Raw genomic sequence first — 18,620 nt, forward strand, 5'->3', positions numbered from 1 at the left:
AGATTGGGATTCTGAATCCCCGGAAAGACCGGACTTCAAGAAAAGAAAGTTCAGCATTGATTTCTCTCTTATGCTTACTTATATATTGCCATCATATTACACAGCGTTTAGATATGGGCATTACGGTGGCTCAGTGGGAAGCACTGTTGCTTTGCAGCACTGGGGCTCGGAGTTCTAATCTCACCAAGGACAACATCTTCAAGGAGTTTGTATGTTCTCCCCGTGTTTGTGTGGCCCAATGGTGACAGTGATGATGTATCTAAAGTGTTATATAGGTAAGCATAATAAATAAACAAACAGGGCTGGTGGAGTCCCTCTGGCAGTCTAGCATGAAATTTCTTTGGACTCTGCATAGCACAGACTATGGGCACGATTCATCAAGACTAGCGTTGTTCATGCCGGCCTTTATGAGGAGATGTGTTGGATTCATTACTGTTAGCCAGTGGCGTACCACCAACGGCAGCAGGCCACGCGGCTGCTATGGGGCCGGGGGAACTCTGTGCAAGCGCCGGCAACAGCCTCCCCTCTCCCGGTCATTCTGGATGCCGATACAGTTGAAAGCAATGATGAAAAGGGAGCGTCAGCTGACGCTTCTTCCTCGGCGTCTGACGTCTCAGCGCAGCGGGTGTGATGACGTCACTACATGGCGCGCGCTGAGATGTGAGGAGGCTTCAGAACAATCACTGCAGAAACTGAAGCAGCGGGAGACTGAGACTGAGGAGGAGAGGAGAGTATTGTATTTTTTTCTAAATCAGTGAGTACATTGTAGTGGCCATAATACTGTATGAAGGACTATGGGAAGTGCATTATACTGTATGGAGGAGTATGGGAAGTGCATTATGCTATATGGAGGACTATGGGAGTGCATTATACTATATGCAGGACTACGGGGAGCGCATTATACTATATGGAAAACTATGGGGAGTGCATTATACTATATGGAGGACTATGGGGAGTGTATTATACTATATGGAGGACTATGGAGAGTGCATTATACTATATGGAGGACTATGGGGTGTGCATTATACTATATGGAGGACTATGGGGTGCAATATACTATATGGAGGATTATGGGGTGCATTATACTATAAGGAGGACTATAGAGTCCATTATAATATTTTGGAGGGCTTTGTGGGGGCCATTATCATATTTGGAGGGCTATGTGGAGCCTTTATACTTTATGGAGGGCTATGTGGAGGCCATTATACTGTATTCAAGCAATTATACAGTGTGAAGGTTTGTGTGGGGTCCATCATACTGTGTGGAGGGCTGTGTGGAGGCCATTATACTGTTTGGAGGGTTAGTGGGGGCCATTATATAGTGTGGAGTCCATGCTGAAGTAAAATATAGTAATAGCAAATGCTGCCCCTCGTCATGAATATGTTGAGTGGTGGTCGTCATGCCCTTGTTCAACCCACTTTGTTGGAGCTGGATTAAAATGGGGTGAGAATGCCACAAGTTGCTAAATTTTACCGTAGCCTCGAGTTACACCAGAATTATGCAACTTTTCAAAGCTCTAAAAGCATTGATAAATCAGGGCTTATGTCCTTGAGACCTTAGAAATTCTATATCAGAAATAAGTTCTAAAAATTCAAAAATTAATTATAGTGGTAATTACCTGGAAGATCTAAAGTTTGGCCAATATCCATGCATGAAATTACAGCATTTTAGTGATTTTTATTACTTTCATTTCCAAAGGCATCAATTGGCTGTTTCTCTGCACCAGGCATTAATATACAATATGAAGAATTTTTCTGTCCGCCATGGATGCCAGAATGATGCACAACTGTTTTGACACTCAGGCATAAAACAATTGGCCAGGCCCACTAATATGTGTGAAACCTTGTAGATGTCTACATTGGTAGGACAAAGAGGAATGTAAGGAAAATTATTACTAATAGAATAGTTGATGCTTGAACGTATCATGGGAGTGAATATGTTCAAAAAATTATAATAATGGAGAAACAGCTCACCATCCCAAAATATATAATATCTTAGTTGGATCCTGCACTTTAGGTAGATTAATGTCAGGTGTTGTGCACGGAAGAAAAGAGCATTGAGCCAAAATTCAGGTATTCATGATGAGTTTGTTAAATAGTGATGAACACAAGTGCTCGTTACTAGACTTGGCCTAGGGTGCTCAGGTATGCACCGCATATCGCGGGTGCTCAAGTGACATGTTCGGGCCCCGCGCCTGAATATTTTGCGGTGTTAGACAGCCACAAAACATGTGGGGATTGCCTGACATACATGGGCAATCCCCACAGGTTTTCATGTTTTATGGCTCTCTAACAGCCACGAAACGTGCAGGAGCAGGTACTCGAACATGTCACTCGAGCACCCGCGATACTCAGTGCATACCCGAGCACCTTAGGCAAACTCTAATAACGAGCACTTGCGCTTATCACTATATTGTAAATGATAGAAAGTCCAATATACACAAAAAAAGGGGAATTAAAAAAAATAACTTAATTATACTATGATTATGAATAAAGATATGTGGGAGATCCAAAACGCGTCACATTGCAGGAATTTTTAATTAAAAGTTATTTTTTAATTTCTCTCTTTTGTGGATGCTGGATTTTCTATCATTATGGATCACAGTATCATAGAAGCACAGTATTTGCTATATGTATCATAGAAGCACAGTATTTGCTATATGTATCATTTACAACATAAAATTAAATAAAAAAACATTATTTCAAATAAGAAAAAATCAAACGTGAGCAACATACAGTACAGACCAAAAGTTTGGACACATCCTCTCATTTAAAGATTTTTCTGTATTTTCATGACTATGAAAATTGTACATTCACACTGAAGGCATCAAAACTATGAATTAACACATGTGGAATTATATACTTAACAAAAAAGTGTGAAACAACTGAAAATATGTCTTATATTCTAGGATCTTCAAAGTAGTCACCTTTTGCTTTGATGACTGCTTTGCACACTCTTGGCATTCTCTTGATGAGCTTCAAGAGGTAGTCACCGGAAATAGTTTTCACTTCACAGGTGTGCCCTGTCAGGTTTAATAAGTGGGATTTCTTGCCTTATAAATGGGGTTAGGACCATCAGTTGTGTTGTGCAGAAGTCTGGTGGAAACACAGTTGATAGCCCTACTGAATAGACTGTTAGAATTTGTATTATGGCAAGAAAAAAGCAGCTAAGTAAAGAAAAACGAGTGGCCATCATTACTTTAAGAAATGAAAGTCAGTCAGTCTGAAAAATTGGGAAAACTTTGAAAGTGTCCCTAAGTGCAGTTGCAAAAACCATCAAGCGCTACAAAGAAACTGTTTCACATGAGGACCGCCCCAGGAAAGGAAGACCAAGAGTCATCTCTGCTTCTGAGGATAAGTTTATCCGAGTCACCAGCCTCAGAAATCGCAGGTTAACAGCAGCTCAGATTAGAGACCAGGTCAATGCCACACAGAGTTCTAGCAGCAGACACATCTCTACAACAATTGTTAAGAGGAGACTTTGTGCAGCAGGCCTTCATGGTAAAATAGCTGCTAGGAAACCACTGCTAAGGACAGGCAACAAGCAGAAGAGACTTGTTTGGGCTAAAGAACACAATGAATGGACATTAGACCAGTGGAAATCTGTGCTTTGTTCTGATGAGTCCAAATTTGAGATCTTTGGTTCCAACCACCGTGTCTTTGTGCGAGGCAGAAAAGGTGAACGGATGGACTCTACATGCCTGGTTCCCACCGTGAAGCATGGAGGAGGAGGAGGTGTGATGGTGTGGGGGTGCTTTGCTGTTGACACTGTTGGGGATTTATTCAAAATTGAAGGCATACTGAACCAGCATGGCTACCACAGCATCTTGCAGCGGCATGCTATTCCATCCGGTTTGCGTTTAGTTGGACCATCATTTATTTTTCAACAGAACAAGGACTCCAAACACACCTCCAGGCTGTGTAAGGGCTATTTGACCAAGCAGGAGAGTGATGGGGTGCTACGCCAGATGACCTGGCCTCCACAGTCACCAGACCTGAACCCATTTGAGATGGTTTGGGGTGAGCTGGACCGCAGAGTGAAGGCAAAAGGGTCAACAAATGCTAAGCATCTCTGGGAACTCCTTCAAGATTGTTGGAAGACCATTTCAGGTGACTACCTCTTCAAGCTCATCAAGAGAATGCCAAGAGTGTGTAAAGCAGTCATCAAAGCAAAAGGTGGCTACTTTGAAGAACCTAGAATATAAGACATATTTTCACTTGTTTCACACTTTTTTGTTAAGTATATAATTCCACATGTGTTAATTCATAGTTTTGATGCCTTCAGTGTGAATGTACAATTTTCATAGTCAGGAAAATACAGAAAAATCTTTAAATGAGAAGGTGTGTCCAAACTTTTGGTCTGTACTGTATGTTCATGAAGCAGTAAAGAAAATGCATGAGCATAAAGAGAGCAAAAATCAGCTTAGGCTTGGCTGCATTATCAAAAAAGCCACATTATAGGAATCTATACCCAGAAGGGACAAAAGGATTTCTGTATAATGTGATGGCACAAGCAGAGTCTGCAGGTTGGCTTATTCATCATATATCTCCACTAATGCACTATTTATTCCCACGGAAGACTTTGTGATTCTATAATAGCGTATAACGACAATCTCTTGAGTCTGGTACACTTTTTATCACGGTTAATCTGAAGCATTTACGAATACATTTAGCCTCAGATTTAATGAATGCATTCATAATCGCTGCTACTTAGCTAATTCTTTCAAGCAACTGCAAATGGAAGCTGAAAAAAAATGCATACAATCAGGCAGCAGATATGGCAAGGCGTAGCAGAGGCCAACTAGGGTATTTGATGATAATCATGCTTTGCTGATTGCAGAGAGTCTGGAGTTTAGTCAGCTGCTCAGTGATGCTGCCTCATAATAGCTTTCTCCTAATATTCACAGCTTTGTTTGAGGTTTTCTGTCTTCTGAAATGTTCTTTTTTTTTCTACTGTGAGTAATCAATGGCTTAGGCAATCTGTAACTGGTAAAATGCGGCTCTTAATTACGCACCCTCAATCCAATCAAGTGTGCACAACTCAAGGCACATTTACATTGGTTAATTTCAGCTCATTAATGAAAGCCAATTGGCCATATACAGGGTTCGCTTACTGGCCCGTTCACACTGCATGGGGAGGAACGATCGTTAATCTGTTGTCGCCAGCACATCCCGTGCCTACAAAGAACAATATGCTGTTGACAACGATGATTTTTAACCCAACATAAACGATCTGTTCACCCAACAAATGAGTGTTTTGTGCACTTGTTGAATGATCAGTGGCAATTTTTCAAAGGCTGATATTCAGGAAAGAGCATTATTAAGAATGTTTAACTATTATTGTCCACTGTAAAATGGCCTTCAGACCATTGGTACACCGCTAATAGTGGCACACCATGCAGCCGCTATGGGGTCTGTGAATCGGGAGGTGCCCTCACTGCCCTGTGTCTCAACTTTAATGGTGCACACATAGTTGAAGAAAACTATGTAACATCAAGCTGTCGCCTCCCTATTCCACCGGTGCGCCTGAGTCTCGGTGCTGCACGCGCGATGATGTCATTTGATTGTGACTACTGTGCGGACCCTTAGAGCATAGGGGGATTGGAACGAGGAAAGTTGTTTTGAATTTTTTTAATGTTGTCTTTACTTGTGGGGGAAACTATGGGGGCATCATGCTGTGTGTGGAGTGTTGTGAGGGCCATGTTACTGTTTATGGGGGTATCATACTGTGCATGGGGGCCATAATAATGTGTGTATGGGACTGTGAGGGCTACGATGCTGTGCGTATGGATGATAATACTGAGTATGGAGGGTTGAGGGGCATCATACTGTGTGTTAGTGTATGATATTGTGTGTTGGAGTCATGATGCTGTGTGTTGAGGGGCTGTAGGAGTCAATATACTGTATGTGGGAGCTATGATGCTGTGTTTCAGATGGCCATGATACAGTGTCCAGGGGAGGGGCTGTGGGCCATGATCCTGTGGGGGCCATAATACTGTGAGTGGGGTTATGATGCTGTATTTCGTGGGCCCATGATACTGTGTGGAGGCCAGGATACTGTGGGTCGGGGACTGTGCAGGTGTCAATCTGCTTGTGGTGAACAGTGAGGGCATCATACTGTTTAAGGGGAGCTGTGGGGGCCATGAAATGTGTAGTGGGAGCTGTAATGGCCATAATGCAGTGTGTGTGGGTGGGGGAAAAGCGCGCTATGGGGACAATGGTCATATGTATATGTGTGTGGGGGTTCATGATACAATGTTTGGGTAGCTTTGGAGGCCATTATACTGTGTGGGGGAGAGGGATGTGGGGGCCATGATACTGTGTGGGGAGGCTATAGGATTCATATTGTGTGGGAAGCTGTGGGGGCAATCAAACTAAGGGGGCCATCATACTGTAAATGAGGAGTCTGTGGAGGCCATCATATTGTGGATAGGATGAGTGTGGGAGAACTATAGAGACATCATGTTGGATGGGGGGCACTTTAGTTGCATCATGCTGTGTTGAGGGTATTCTACTGTGTGAGGGGACTATCTGGCATTTTACAGTGTTGGGGTTTCACTGAGGGGATATTATACTGTGTTGGTGGCACTGTGGTAGCATCTTAATGTGTGAAGGGAGCACCATTCAGGAATCAAACTATGTTGGGGGCACTGTGGCATCACTATATTTTGTTGAGGGCATCATAATCTGTGTGCGGGGGGTACTATGGGGGTCATTTGTGTAGTGGATTTCAATGTGAGGGTATCATACTGTGTGTGGGGGACATCAAACACTATGGGGGTCATGAAAGGGGTATTTTTACAGGTGAGAACATCAAGAGGCTTCAGTAGGGGCAGAATTACTGTGTTTGTGACGCAATACATATCCTTAAACCGGTCTTTAAATGTTGGGCAGTATGCCCTTCAGTGAGTGTGCCTATGGACTATGATACTGCCAAATATATTTTATTGCAGGGGTAGGGTAGGCCCAATTAGAAATTTTGCTATGGGGCCCCGTGATTTCTATGTACGTCCCTGCTTCCGATAGTTTTTGGTTTGTAGGAGAAAGGGAGAATTGGAAAGCAGTATAGGAACACATAGGAGATGTGTTTTGTAGTACAAGATCACTAACTGTATACTGTTAGGTGCCAGCCATAACATTATTGGTAATTCTGTGTGGCAGTGACTATAGCAGGGGGAAGTCCATGTTTATAGTATTGTGCTTACACTTCTCCATGGGCACACATGTAGAATAGTAGCATCGCTGTGTAGTTACTGTGAGCACCAGTACTTGGAACAATTCGAGGGTGGCACTAGCTCTTGGAACTCAAACGACATATGACTAAGGCCGGCTGCAGACGATTGTATTACACGGACTGTACATGGACTGCAATGCATGGACTGACTGCAGGTCTAATGATCAAAACTTAAAGCCTCATAGACAAATATGAGGCTGTAGGTTAGGATCGGGAGACCTTTGGTCAGCCTGCGCATTGCGTCTGTTTATAAATCATGAACTATGGCCGTTTGAACCCGGCCTAATACAGAAAACTAGGGTTTCGTTATGAAGTTCACATCAACACCTTCCTGTTAATTTCCTTTTGTATTCGCTACATTGTTTCCTAACAGACACTTTTCTTTACAAATATATGACACAATATTTAAAAAAAAAAGTTGCTTTGGCAAATTAGATTAGGTAGAGAGGCTACTGAAGAGCTCAAAGAAGTTTAAGACCCCATTATCACGATTCTCGCTATGACTAGACTTCTATGCAGCACAGGTACTATCAGACAGCCCACACAGCGCTCAACCCACGGCACTGTACAAACTCAAGGAGAGCGAATCAGGCAAGCATTGCTATTTTAGCAGTAACATCCTGTCCTAATTTCTAGCCACATGAGTTATAGGCACTGTAAATAAAGAGTCTGCATTTAGAAAACTGAAGCGACCAATATTTTTTATTAATGATAGATGCATGTATCAGACTGTGCATTATCAGAAGCAGCACCATGTACAGCCACACATACTAAGCCAGTTACGGTATGCTTTTTTATGCATAGAAATATACTTCAATGCATCTCCACTGTCTTCTATGAAAAGCTATGTTGCTAAACAGTAAAGTTACAGCTAGGGCATACATAGAAATCATGGGGTCTCATAGCAGAAGTCCTAATTGGCAGTGTAAGCGAGGTCACACTGAATAATCACAGAAGGGTATAGCTCCAGACTCTTAGCGTGCAGTCAGACAGCCATAAAACACGGACGACGATCGAATCGCAATGCTCTCCTGACCCGAGCGTGACAGCTGCATAGAAATACATGTGGTTATGCTGGGGTAAGGAGAGCAGAGAGCCAGTCCGAGCATTACGATGCAATCGTCGTCCATGTTATACGGCCATCTGACTGTGCCCTTGAAGACAAAGAAAGGGACAATTATTGCAGCAGTTAAAGAAATTTTGCCCCTACTGAAGCACATTAGTGTTCTAAGCTACTATGATATCCTTTCATGCCCCCCCCAGTCTGAGGCCAAATCAAAAATGCCCCCCCAACACAGTTTGATACCCCCACAATGAATTACTCTACAGTACCCTCCACACTTACAGTATGATGCCCCTACAGTGCCCTAACACAGTAATGTCCCCAATGTTCCTTCACACACATTGAAGCCCCCAGTGACCCCCAACATAGTATAATGGCCCGCAGTCCCACATGACAGTATGTTGGCTCCCCCACAGTAAGATAGACCCACACAGTATAACAGCCTTCACACAGTATAATGACCTCTGAACAGCCCTACACAAAGTATAATGGCCCTCATACAGCCCTCCACATAGTAAAATGGCTCCCACAAAGTATAAAGGTCCCCCATAGCCCTCCACACAGTGTAATGGCTCCTGCACAGTATAACACAGCCTTCCATACAGTATAACAGCTCCCATACATCCCTCCACACAGTATAATGGCCCCCACACAGCCATTCAAACAGTAAAATGCCCCCCCCCAACAGTCCTCTACATAGTATGACCTCCCCCACAGAACCACACACAGTTTGACTACCTCCACAGTTACCCCACATACAGATGATGGCCTGCAAAGCTTCCCATTATTTATTTATGTTTTGGTATACACGTTTATTTCCTTTGTGTGTATAGGAAAAAACACAAACGAACAGAAGAAAAAAAAGGCAAAGAGGACATAATTTCACAAAAACCCCAAAAATGGGCTGGACAAAATTGTTGGCACCTTTCCAAAATTGTGGGTGAACAACTATGTTTCAAGCATGTGATGCTCGTTCAAACTCAGCTGTGGCAAGTAACAAGTGCGGGCAATATGAAAATCACACCTGAAACTAGATAAAAAGAGGAGAAGACTCAATCTCTGTATTTTGTGTCTGTGTGTGCCACACTAAGCATGGAGAACAGAAAGAGGAGAAGAGAACTGTCTGAGGACTTGAGAACCAAAATTGTTGAAAAATATCAATAATCTCAAGGTTACAAGTCCAGCTCCAGAAATCTTGACGTTCCTTTGTCTACAGTGGGCAACATAATCAAGAAGTTTAAAACCTATGGCACTGTAGCTAATCTCTCTGAATATGGACAGTAGAGAAAAATTGAAGGTTGCAACACAGGATAGTCCGGATGGTGGATAAGCAGCCCCAATTAAGTTTCAAAGAAATTCAAGGTGTCCTGCAGGCTCAGGGTGCATCAGTGTGAGCACGAACTATCCATTGAGATTTGAAGGAAATTAAATGCTATGGGAGGAGATGCAGGAGGAAACCACTGCTGACACAGAGACATAAAAATGCTAGACCGCAGTTTGCCAAAATGTACGTGAGTAAGCCAAAATCCTTCTGGGAAAGAGTCTTGTGGATAAAGAAGACCAAGATAAAGCTTTTTGGACAAGCACATTATTCTACTGTTTACCGAAAACAGAATGAGCCCCACAAAGAAAATAATGCAGTACCTATAGTCAAATATGGTGGAAGTTCAAAGATGTTTTGGGGTTGTTTTGCTGCCTCTGGCACTGGGTGCCTTGACTTTGTGCAAGGCATAATGAAATCTGAAGATTACCAAAGGATTTTAGGTCGCAATGAAGTGCCCAGTGTCAGAAAGCTAGGTTTGCGTCCTAGGTCATGGATCTTCCAGCAGGACAATGACCCCAAACATACTTCCAGAAGCACCCAGAAATGGATGGAAACAAAGCGCTGGAGAGTTCTGAAGTGGCCAACAATGAGTCGGAATCTAAATGCCATTGAACACCTGTGGAGAGCTCTTAAAATTGCTGTTGGGAGAAGGTACCATTCAAATATGAGAGACCTGGACCAGTCTGCAAAAGTAGAGTGGTCCAAAACTCCAGTTGAGAGGTGTAGGAAGCTTGTTGATGGCTATAGGAAGCGATTGATTGCAGTTATTTACTCTAAAGGGTGTGCAATCACATATTAAGTGCCAACAATTTTGTCCGGCCCATTTTTGGGGTTTTGCGTGAAATTTTGTTCAATTTGCCTTTTTTCCTCTGTTTTTTTTTTGTGTTGTTCCAATACACACAAAGGAAATAAACATGTGTATTTGCAATAATTTTCAGTGAGAAATACATTTCCGGAGACTACCTCTTGAAGCTCATCAAGAGAATGCCAAGAGTGTGCAAAGCAGTCAACAAAGCAAAAGGTGACTATTTTTAAGAACCTAGAATATAAGACATATTTTCAGTTGTTTCACACTTTTTTGTTAAGTATATAATTCCACATGTGTTAATTCATAGTTTTGATGCCTTCAGTGTGAATGTACAATTTTCATACAGTAGTCATGAAAATACAGAAAAAACTTTAAATGAGAAGGTGTGTCCAAACTTTTGGTCTGTACTGTACGTCATTTTCTAGAACAATTTAAAGGGTGCCAACACTTTCGGCCATGACTGTATATGCAAATACTATTATAGACTCCAATTCCTCACAACACAAATACAGTAATTTTTTATCCTAACAAATAAAACAGTGCCCGATAAGCCACACAATTTTTTTTTTTTTAAGCCTATTAATTTGGTTTTACTCATATTGAGATATATTAAACCACGGGCAAGGCAAGGATGGACATATGTGTGCGTGACAGTGCTGCAAACCTCCACAGTGCCTGTACATGAGAGCAGATTACAGGCTGTTCATGGCAGACTAGTTTGTGAAAAGACTTAAGTCTGGAGGATTTGTGCAACGTGCAGTTCTGTTGGTTATGACTTTTAACTAAACTATATGTATCTGATCTATAGACATAAATCAGAATTTATACAATCATCTATTATCTGACAAACACAAGTTATATAAAACCACCATGTCTCTTTATGAGAATCTGTATAAGAAAAATAACAAATCAGTATTGCAAGTAATTATGGCTAATTTACTGTGAAACCTTGTTCTTTTATGTGATGAGCGGTTACTGCAGTGCCGTTCATTTTACATTTCCAGTGCAGATTCATTTGCATACAGTCAGGTTTTCCAGCAGTTGCACCAATGTCATTTATAAATATCTGCTCTTCCCAGTAGTTACTATAGGAGTCTTTTTTTCTGCATTCATCATGAATATACATACAGGCCTTGCAATTCACGCTTATTTCCCTATATAGGTTAGTTGCTACTAAATAATATATATTCTATAGACTATCTACCAAATGTGAACCTCAATTGTGCAAAACATAAAAAATTTAATTATTTTAAAAATGCTCCAAATAATGAAGCTTCTATAAAATAAATGAAATAATAATTTTTTACACAGTTGAGAGTCACAAGAGGATAGTCTGCAAGGTTGTGCTGAGGCTCTTTAACCTCTAGCATTAAAAAGGATAGCAGTGATTATTAGAAGACATTGCAAGCTTTAACGGAGTTGTCTTAACTTTTTAAATGGGTAAAATTTGATTACAGATCTTCGTTGTTCTCGAGGGATTTTTAATTCTATTATGTACTGCTCATTGCCAAGCTCACCAGTCACCTCTGCAGTCTATCAAAGGTGGCCGGTTTCCTAGGCAAAGAGCACTGTGCCTTTGTAGCATAGGAAAAGTAAAGCTTCCATGGCTTGCAACATGGAAGAGGGCACAAGTCAGACCAGTGGGGTGACCAGACCACTGGTCTTAAAGGGAAGCTGTCACCAGGTTTTTCCAATATAACCTATGGCCACCACCTTTCAGGTATTACAGCATTTCTGCAATGATGTAGATAAGTCTCCAAGCCGCCTGCAAAAAAAATATTTTATTATACTCACCTACGAGGCGGTCCAGTCCGATGGATGTCGCTGGTCTAGATCCGGTGCCTCCTCTCTTCTTGCGATCACCATCCTTCTCTGCTTCGAGTGGATGACATGTCCTATGTCATCCACACAATGTTCCCCATCGTTCTCCTCTGTAGGCGTACTTCTCTCTGCCCTGCTGAGGGCACAGCAAAGTATTGTTCTGCGCACGTGCGAGGAAAGTCCAAAGAGCGCCGACGCATGTGGATTACAGTACTTTGCTCTGCCCTCAATAAGGCAGATGAGAAGTACACCTACGCAGGAGCGCGATGGGGAACACTAAGTGGATGACATAAGATGCGTCACCCACACGAAGCAGAGAAGGAGGACGTCGATCGCAAGAAGAGCAGAAGTGCTGGACCTAGACCAGCGGCGGCCCATCAGACTGAACCTCCTCGTAGGTGAGTATAATAAAAGGTCTTTTTTGTTTTGTTGGGCAACTTGGAGACTTGTATTCAGCATTACAAAATACTGAAAGGTGGTGGCCATATGCTATAACGGGAAAAACCTAGTGACAGGTTCCCCTTTAACCATCAATCTTCAGGAGTACACCGGTCCCGACAAGCAAGAAAAAAAGAAGATGAAACAGTCCTTTTAACCTAATCTTGCAACTACAGACTTTCAGAGCAAGATGAAAAGAGTAGTTTCAAAACAGATTGCAAGGTGCAGGATGAAGATCACTGACATACTGTAGAGGTACTTCCCAAGCTGTACTTAGCAGAGAAACTTTCATATCTAGTACTATGAATACTAAGAGGACTAAAGCAGCTGTAAACATGTTGGAATTAGTTGCAACAAATGGCTCAGTGCCTAGCGGCATTATCTGTGCTGTGCAACTGCATTTCCAGAGGCCTAGTCCATAAAATGGGGCAGATAGGGACAATCTACATTTTTGTAATCTCTGTCCTTAAATTGGTATTAATGCTGACCGATTAGACAACTTACTGGGGACTATATTTATGGCTGCTAGAAGGGGAAGGAAACTGACGAGAGAATTTACTGGGGATTATACAAGAAAACAATATCATAGACATTGGTACTGATGAGGACACAAGGAATGAAAAAAAGATGGAAATTGTACATCTTTTGGTGTAAACAGTGCAAGATTGTTTAAAATGGTGCTTTATTGTCTTTTAGGATTTTTTTACATTAACTAGATTTAGGGTATAGTCAATTTAAACAGACAAATAAGTCAAGAAGCATACATTTAGGTAAATGAAGATTGAGGGAATCTGCACATATAACAAGAAGAGCCGACTAAAAGAAATATAGAAAATCTGACAATTTGAAGGTTGGATTAATTTACCAAGGAACAGAAAACATTAAAAAGAGTAATTGACAGTGGCGAAATAGGTGGCAGCAGTTTTAAAAACATATTAGTCGTCAACATACATGCAATGTATAAAACCTGTTTTGGCCCTCCTCTAATCTTAAAGAGTAACCATTGTTTTGTTTTTTTTTTCTTTTATAAATCAATAGTACATGTGAAAACATGAAACTTTGTAACATATCGTATCAGAGAGATCTGCTTCTTTCTCCGCCTGAACTGTTCATTCATTCTCAAAATTCTCAATTCATGGGTAAAGTCTGACTCGGGAGAATACAGATTTTCCCATTAGTGAGATAGGAGATGGCAGATGGTGCTCAAAAATGTCTATGTTGTTTCAGGAGAATTTGCAGCACAATGTTTGTGTCTTCCTGCTCCTTACGGTTACTCTGTAAATGAATCCTTATGTAAATTAATTAAATAACTATTTCCAATATAACAAGTATAAAAAATATTATGACCATTACCAAGATAAATAAGGGGAAAAAAATACATTACATGTTAGTTGCATTTAGTATTTTAAACTATGAATTTATATTTCTGCACAGAAAACAAATGACAGCCATCCAAAGGTAATCTAATGATATGCCTGAACAGAGAAAACTTACCCACCACCAGAGCCTCCGTTCTTGCTGAAGTGTGATCGAGGCTCACTGGAGGCCAACTTTAACAGCTCGTTCCACTCCCGCTCCCACTCATCTTCTGTGTAAACCAGTCCAGACTGAAAAGAAAAGGTCAAACTGAGAACAAACTGAGGCCAAGTTCTATAATATAAAGACATTTATTGGACCTGCTTTTATGCTGGATTTCTGGAACTGCTGCTCATTATTGACTACCACTGATCGATACACTGACTTAGGGCTCATTCACACTTCAGTTTTTCTCATACGAGTTCTACCAGGGTTTTTTTGCACCACATTCCTCAACCTTTTAATTTACTCCTAACAAGCCCTCTATTTCACCCTGGCAGTGCCACATACCTTATAAAAACAAGCTTTAGAAATGATCCTGTGCAGTATTCTAATGAGCGCCAAGTGGTCCGATACTCGGTGCCTCCTTTCTGCCTTGTAATGCAATTTCTCTGCCTATTATTATGGTGGATGACTTCTTCCACACACCTGGCTAAGCCTCAAGCCTACAAGTGCAGAGACTCTGTTCATAAGTGAGACTTTGCTGAATGTATATGTCAATCATAGGTGGTGGGGCGTTGTATACAGAATGTGGTGCAGGACGACGTCAACGTTCTTTTTTAAACAATTTTATAAAGGTATATGGCGCTGCCAGGGGATCATGAGGCTTGCTTAAGGGTACTTTAAAAGGCTGAGAAATGTGTTGGCAAAGGCTTTTATATGGGAGACCTGGTGACAGGTTCCTGTTAAAATCAAAGAAAACAGTAATAAACATTTACAGTTCATATTGGTGTATCTCACCTAAAAATAAAAGCTTTCATGGGTTGAAAAAAAAATTAAAAACATGGCAGCTTTCTTTCATAAACAGCGCCACTCCTGATGCTGGCTGTGGCTTGTATCTCAGCATTGGCCCATACAGTGCATGGAGATTTCTAGATTGAAAATTATGATGATCAATCTATAGGATAGGCCATCAATATCAGAATAGTAGTGGGCAGACTATTAATGACCCAAGAACCTGTGGTTTGGGCAGCATGAATCAGAGGCTGACTTCGTTATTACAGCTGTTATGTTTTACTGTGAAATCTTGTGGCATTTCAGAGAAAACATACCTTGAAGAACCACCCATGGACCATGCGTCTTGAATGACTAGTCCAAGGTTGGTCCTCAGTGGCTTCTCCCGACCCTGCTTCCCTACACTGACAGGTCTCTCCCTATACACACATATAGAGAGACCTGCCAATTAAAGGAAGAGGGGAAGAGAGAAGCCACTGGGGACCAGTCTCGGACTAGTCATCTGAGAAGAATGGTCCCCGGCCGGCTTTTCAAACTGTTTTCTCTGAAGCACTGTTGTGTTAAAAAGTAAAACATACCTGGCAGCAATCACACAGTCTGATTTACGCAGGCCATGGTTTGAGAAGCATGAATCTCCTGTCACATTCCTTTTAAAAATCCGGAAAGACTCCTTTGAGAAGTACTTTTCAAGTGAGTCTGTACTTTTTCTTCCATAACAATTTCTAGGAAGTCATTATTTTTAGCCAAGATACTATGATTACTACAAATGCCCACATTAACATTGCACCAGAGGAGAACTCTTTAGCTCAGACTTCTGTCAATCTTTTAGAAATCTGCCTAAAGAAGAAACCTCTGTGCTCCGAAACTTGCAAATCTAATCGCTCTGGTTACCCAGTATAGGTTTATGCTGCTGTAATACATAACTCTGCTATAATAAGGACCAATGTAATAATTGATGTTCAGTAGCTGCGTTCCCCGGTCATTCTTTTACCATTAATAATGTACATAATAATTTAGTTATAGTTGGTCTTCCAGTGGAAAACACCACTGCCAACACTCTTGAGGCATCCTACGGAGTGACCTTGGCATGACTTTACGAAGACTCAAGAGCATGTAGTTCTGAGCCGGCAGGAAAGGTAAAATCTGGTAAATGCAAAGGAACCCACTAGAGTCCAATTACAGTGTCGCTGTAGACTGGTGTCTTTGTTGGGTAATGAAGCGGTTATAAGAAAGTTCTTACAGATGCCTTTATGTGTACAAGCAGCAGGAGCTAAGAAGCCAGAAATCAATACCTCCTTATTCTGTTGTGTCTGCTGCCACCGCCACCGTCTCTTCAGTGCTTCCCGCTCTGCCCCACTTCTCATCATGGTATAAAGAGCTTTCCTCAGAACAAGATCTCGATCGTGAAATCCCCACATTCCTATTGTAGAAGACAAAGTAATTTACTGAAAAAAATTAAATACACAGATACTATATCTTAAGCTAAAAGCCTCAATGGTCGGCTTCTCTCTTCTTCTGACATGCTGTATGTAGATAGCGGGAGCATTAAGAGATAAGGACATAGATGCTAATAATATCAACTACAATTAAAGGGAATGTGTCAAGAGAGACTGGTTTATTGTTTAAATTAATTTTGCCAAACATATTATTACCTTTGTAGGTATTGTTTTTTTAATGACCCATGTCACTATCTACTTTATATAAAATAAAAATATTTCCATTTTCATGGCCATGCATACTAATACGCTGACACTACCTGGTCTGTCGAAAACACTTTTCAGTAGAATAATATCATCATCCTCGCTCTCTCTCAGTAATGGGACCTCTGCATAGATCACAGAGGATTCCTAGAAAACTTTCACATGCCCATGTGTCATATCTCTAAAGACTGTTAGGCAATATGGCTGACCCCGATAATCACGTGCAGAAAATATAATACAAAATGTCACAACCACAAAATAAGACAAACAAAATCTAAATAAATATTATATATATATATATATATATATATATATATATATATATATATATATATATATATATATATATATATATATATATAGCTGTGCCTCCGCTCCTCTTGGGAGGGTTTTCTTTTTTGCCAATGGTGAGTATACTGCAGGATTAATAGGAGAACAGCTGAGCTTCTCTCTTGGGTAGAGCAGCTCGTACTTGAGAGGAAGCTGGTGGGGTGGCCAGGAGAAGCTGTTTGTGCAGTATTAGAGGAGATCTAGCAGGTGGCAGGAGACGTGATTTGCTGTCTTGGTCACATAGACACTGCCTTCATTAATGCCCGAACAATCGGAGCACAGCTAGAACTGCTGCTTAAGTGCAAGAAGAGCAGCAAATACGTAGTTGTTGTCCCTGCGACTTCTCCTGTCAATTCAGGCTGATAGGTGATAAAACAAAGCTTTGTCGAAGTATTCCTGATGAAGACTGTGCTCAACAATAAGGCACACCCGTCACGTCTACTGCTTGTAGCCTTCCAGGATAAACTCTTCTCTGGTCCTCCTCCATTCCTCAGTGCTAGACTGTGCCCCCCTTCCCTGACCTATTGGATAATAAAATGTCAGATCTGTTCCTCTTCACCTTTCTGTGTGTTAGGACTCGCTCACATAAGCGCAAAAATCGGACGATGGCACTCTGATAAAAAGAGGGATTGCACTGAGACCAATGTTATTCAATGAGACAGTGCAGATCTGCAGATATTTTCTCAGCTGTATTCGGCATGAGGAAAAATTTGCAGCATGCTACTATTTCACTCCGAAATTGGTTCAGTGTGAGAAAAAAAAAATCACGTGCCATACGGACCATCAGTATGGTATCCGATGTTTAGGACTACATTGCAATTCTGTAAGGTAGGAAACTGTAAATGACCCTGTAAAAGATTAACAGCTGCTGGGTAAAAAAACAGATTGCATACAGACTACACAAGGATGACAAGTGAGAAAAAAATCGTCCCACTTTTCTGGACGAGAATAGGACCGATTTTTAAATACGCCCGTGTGACCCCGGCCTTAGAGGGTTAACCCTTACTTCACCTTCTGAATCCAACTGGTGTGTTGTTCCCTGTGTTGTTTCTCCTGTGCTCCTTTCCATATTTCATCCCCTGTGTCTTCTCACCTTTAACCAACATGAACTACAATAAAGATTATTTCTGATCGCTTGCCTGTCACCTCCATCTCCCTCCCTCACACTGACCAGTCAGATCACCCCCCACCTACCCCCAAAAAAGTAGTGTGACATCAGCATGTTCAAAAATCTAAGCCAGCTATACGCAGTATAGTGTAATAGATTTCTACTATAATTTACTCCACTTTCTGGTGTAGAGTATAGTGAATCTGTTGGGTTGCGTTTGGCCTCACTCTTCCACCGAGTTCCAATGACAAAAAAAGAAAATGGAGATTAAAATCAAAAACATTGTCCTTAAGTTAAAATATTTTTTTAGCTTAAAGAAGCACTCCTCCCATCAAAGTTTTTATCCTCTTAATATATTGCAATCATCATATTACATAACACTGTGCACTTCCAATTGCTCATTTTGACCTTCTACCCAGCTAATTCTTCTCTGTGCTCTATGTAGAAACAAGAAGTCTTTTGTCCCTGCAGAAATCATTCTCCTC

At 41.3% G+C, this 18,620-nt stretch overlaps 1 protein-coding gene across 4 annotated transcripts in view; it reads right to left on the reverse strand.

The window, feature by feature from the left end:
- The window catches only part of OTUD7A (OTU deubiquitinase 7A), a 316,185-nt gene that overhangs the window by 61,886 nt on the left and 235,679 nt on the right, over positions 1 to 18,620 (reverse strand). For all 4 annotated transcript variants that reach the window (XM_073652917.1, XM_073652916.1, XM_073652915.1 and 1 more), the window contains 2 exons: positions 16,290 to 16,417; positions 14,182 to 14,294 (listed from right to left, as the gene is read on the reverse strand). In XM_073652917.1, the coding sequence (XP_073509018.1) occupies positions 14,182 to 14,294; positions 16,290 to 16,417 (241 nt within the window). The remainder of the gene's footprint in view (positions 1 to 14,181; positions 14,295 to 16,289; positions 16,418 to 18,620) is intronic.

Source organism: Phyllobates terribilis, unplaced genomic scaffold (genome assembly GCF_046119375.1).
Source record: "Phyllobates terribilis strain yellow unplaced genomic scaffold, ASM4611937v1 Scaffold_11__3_contigs__length_659146591, whole genome shotgun sequence".
NCBI lineage: Eukaryota > Metazoa > Chordata > Amphibia > Anura > Dendrobatidae > Phyllobates > Phyllobates terribilis.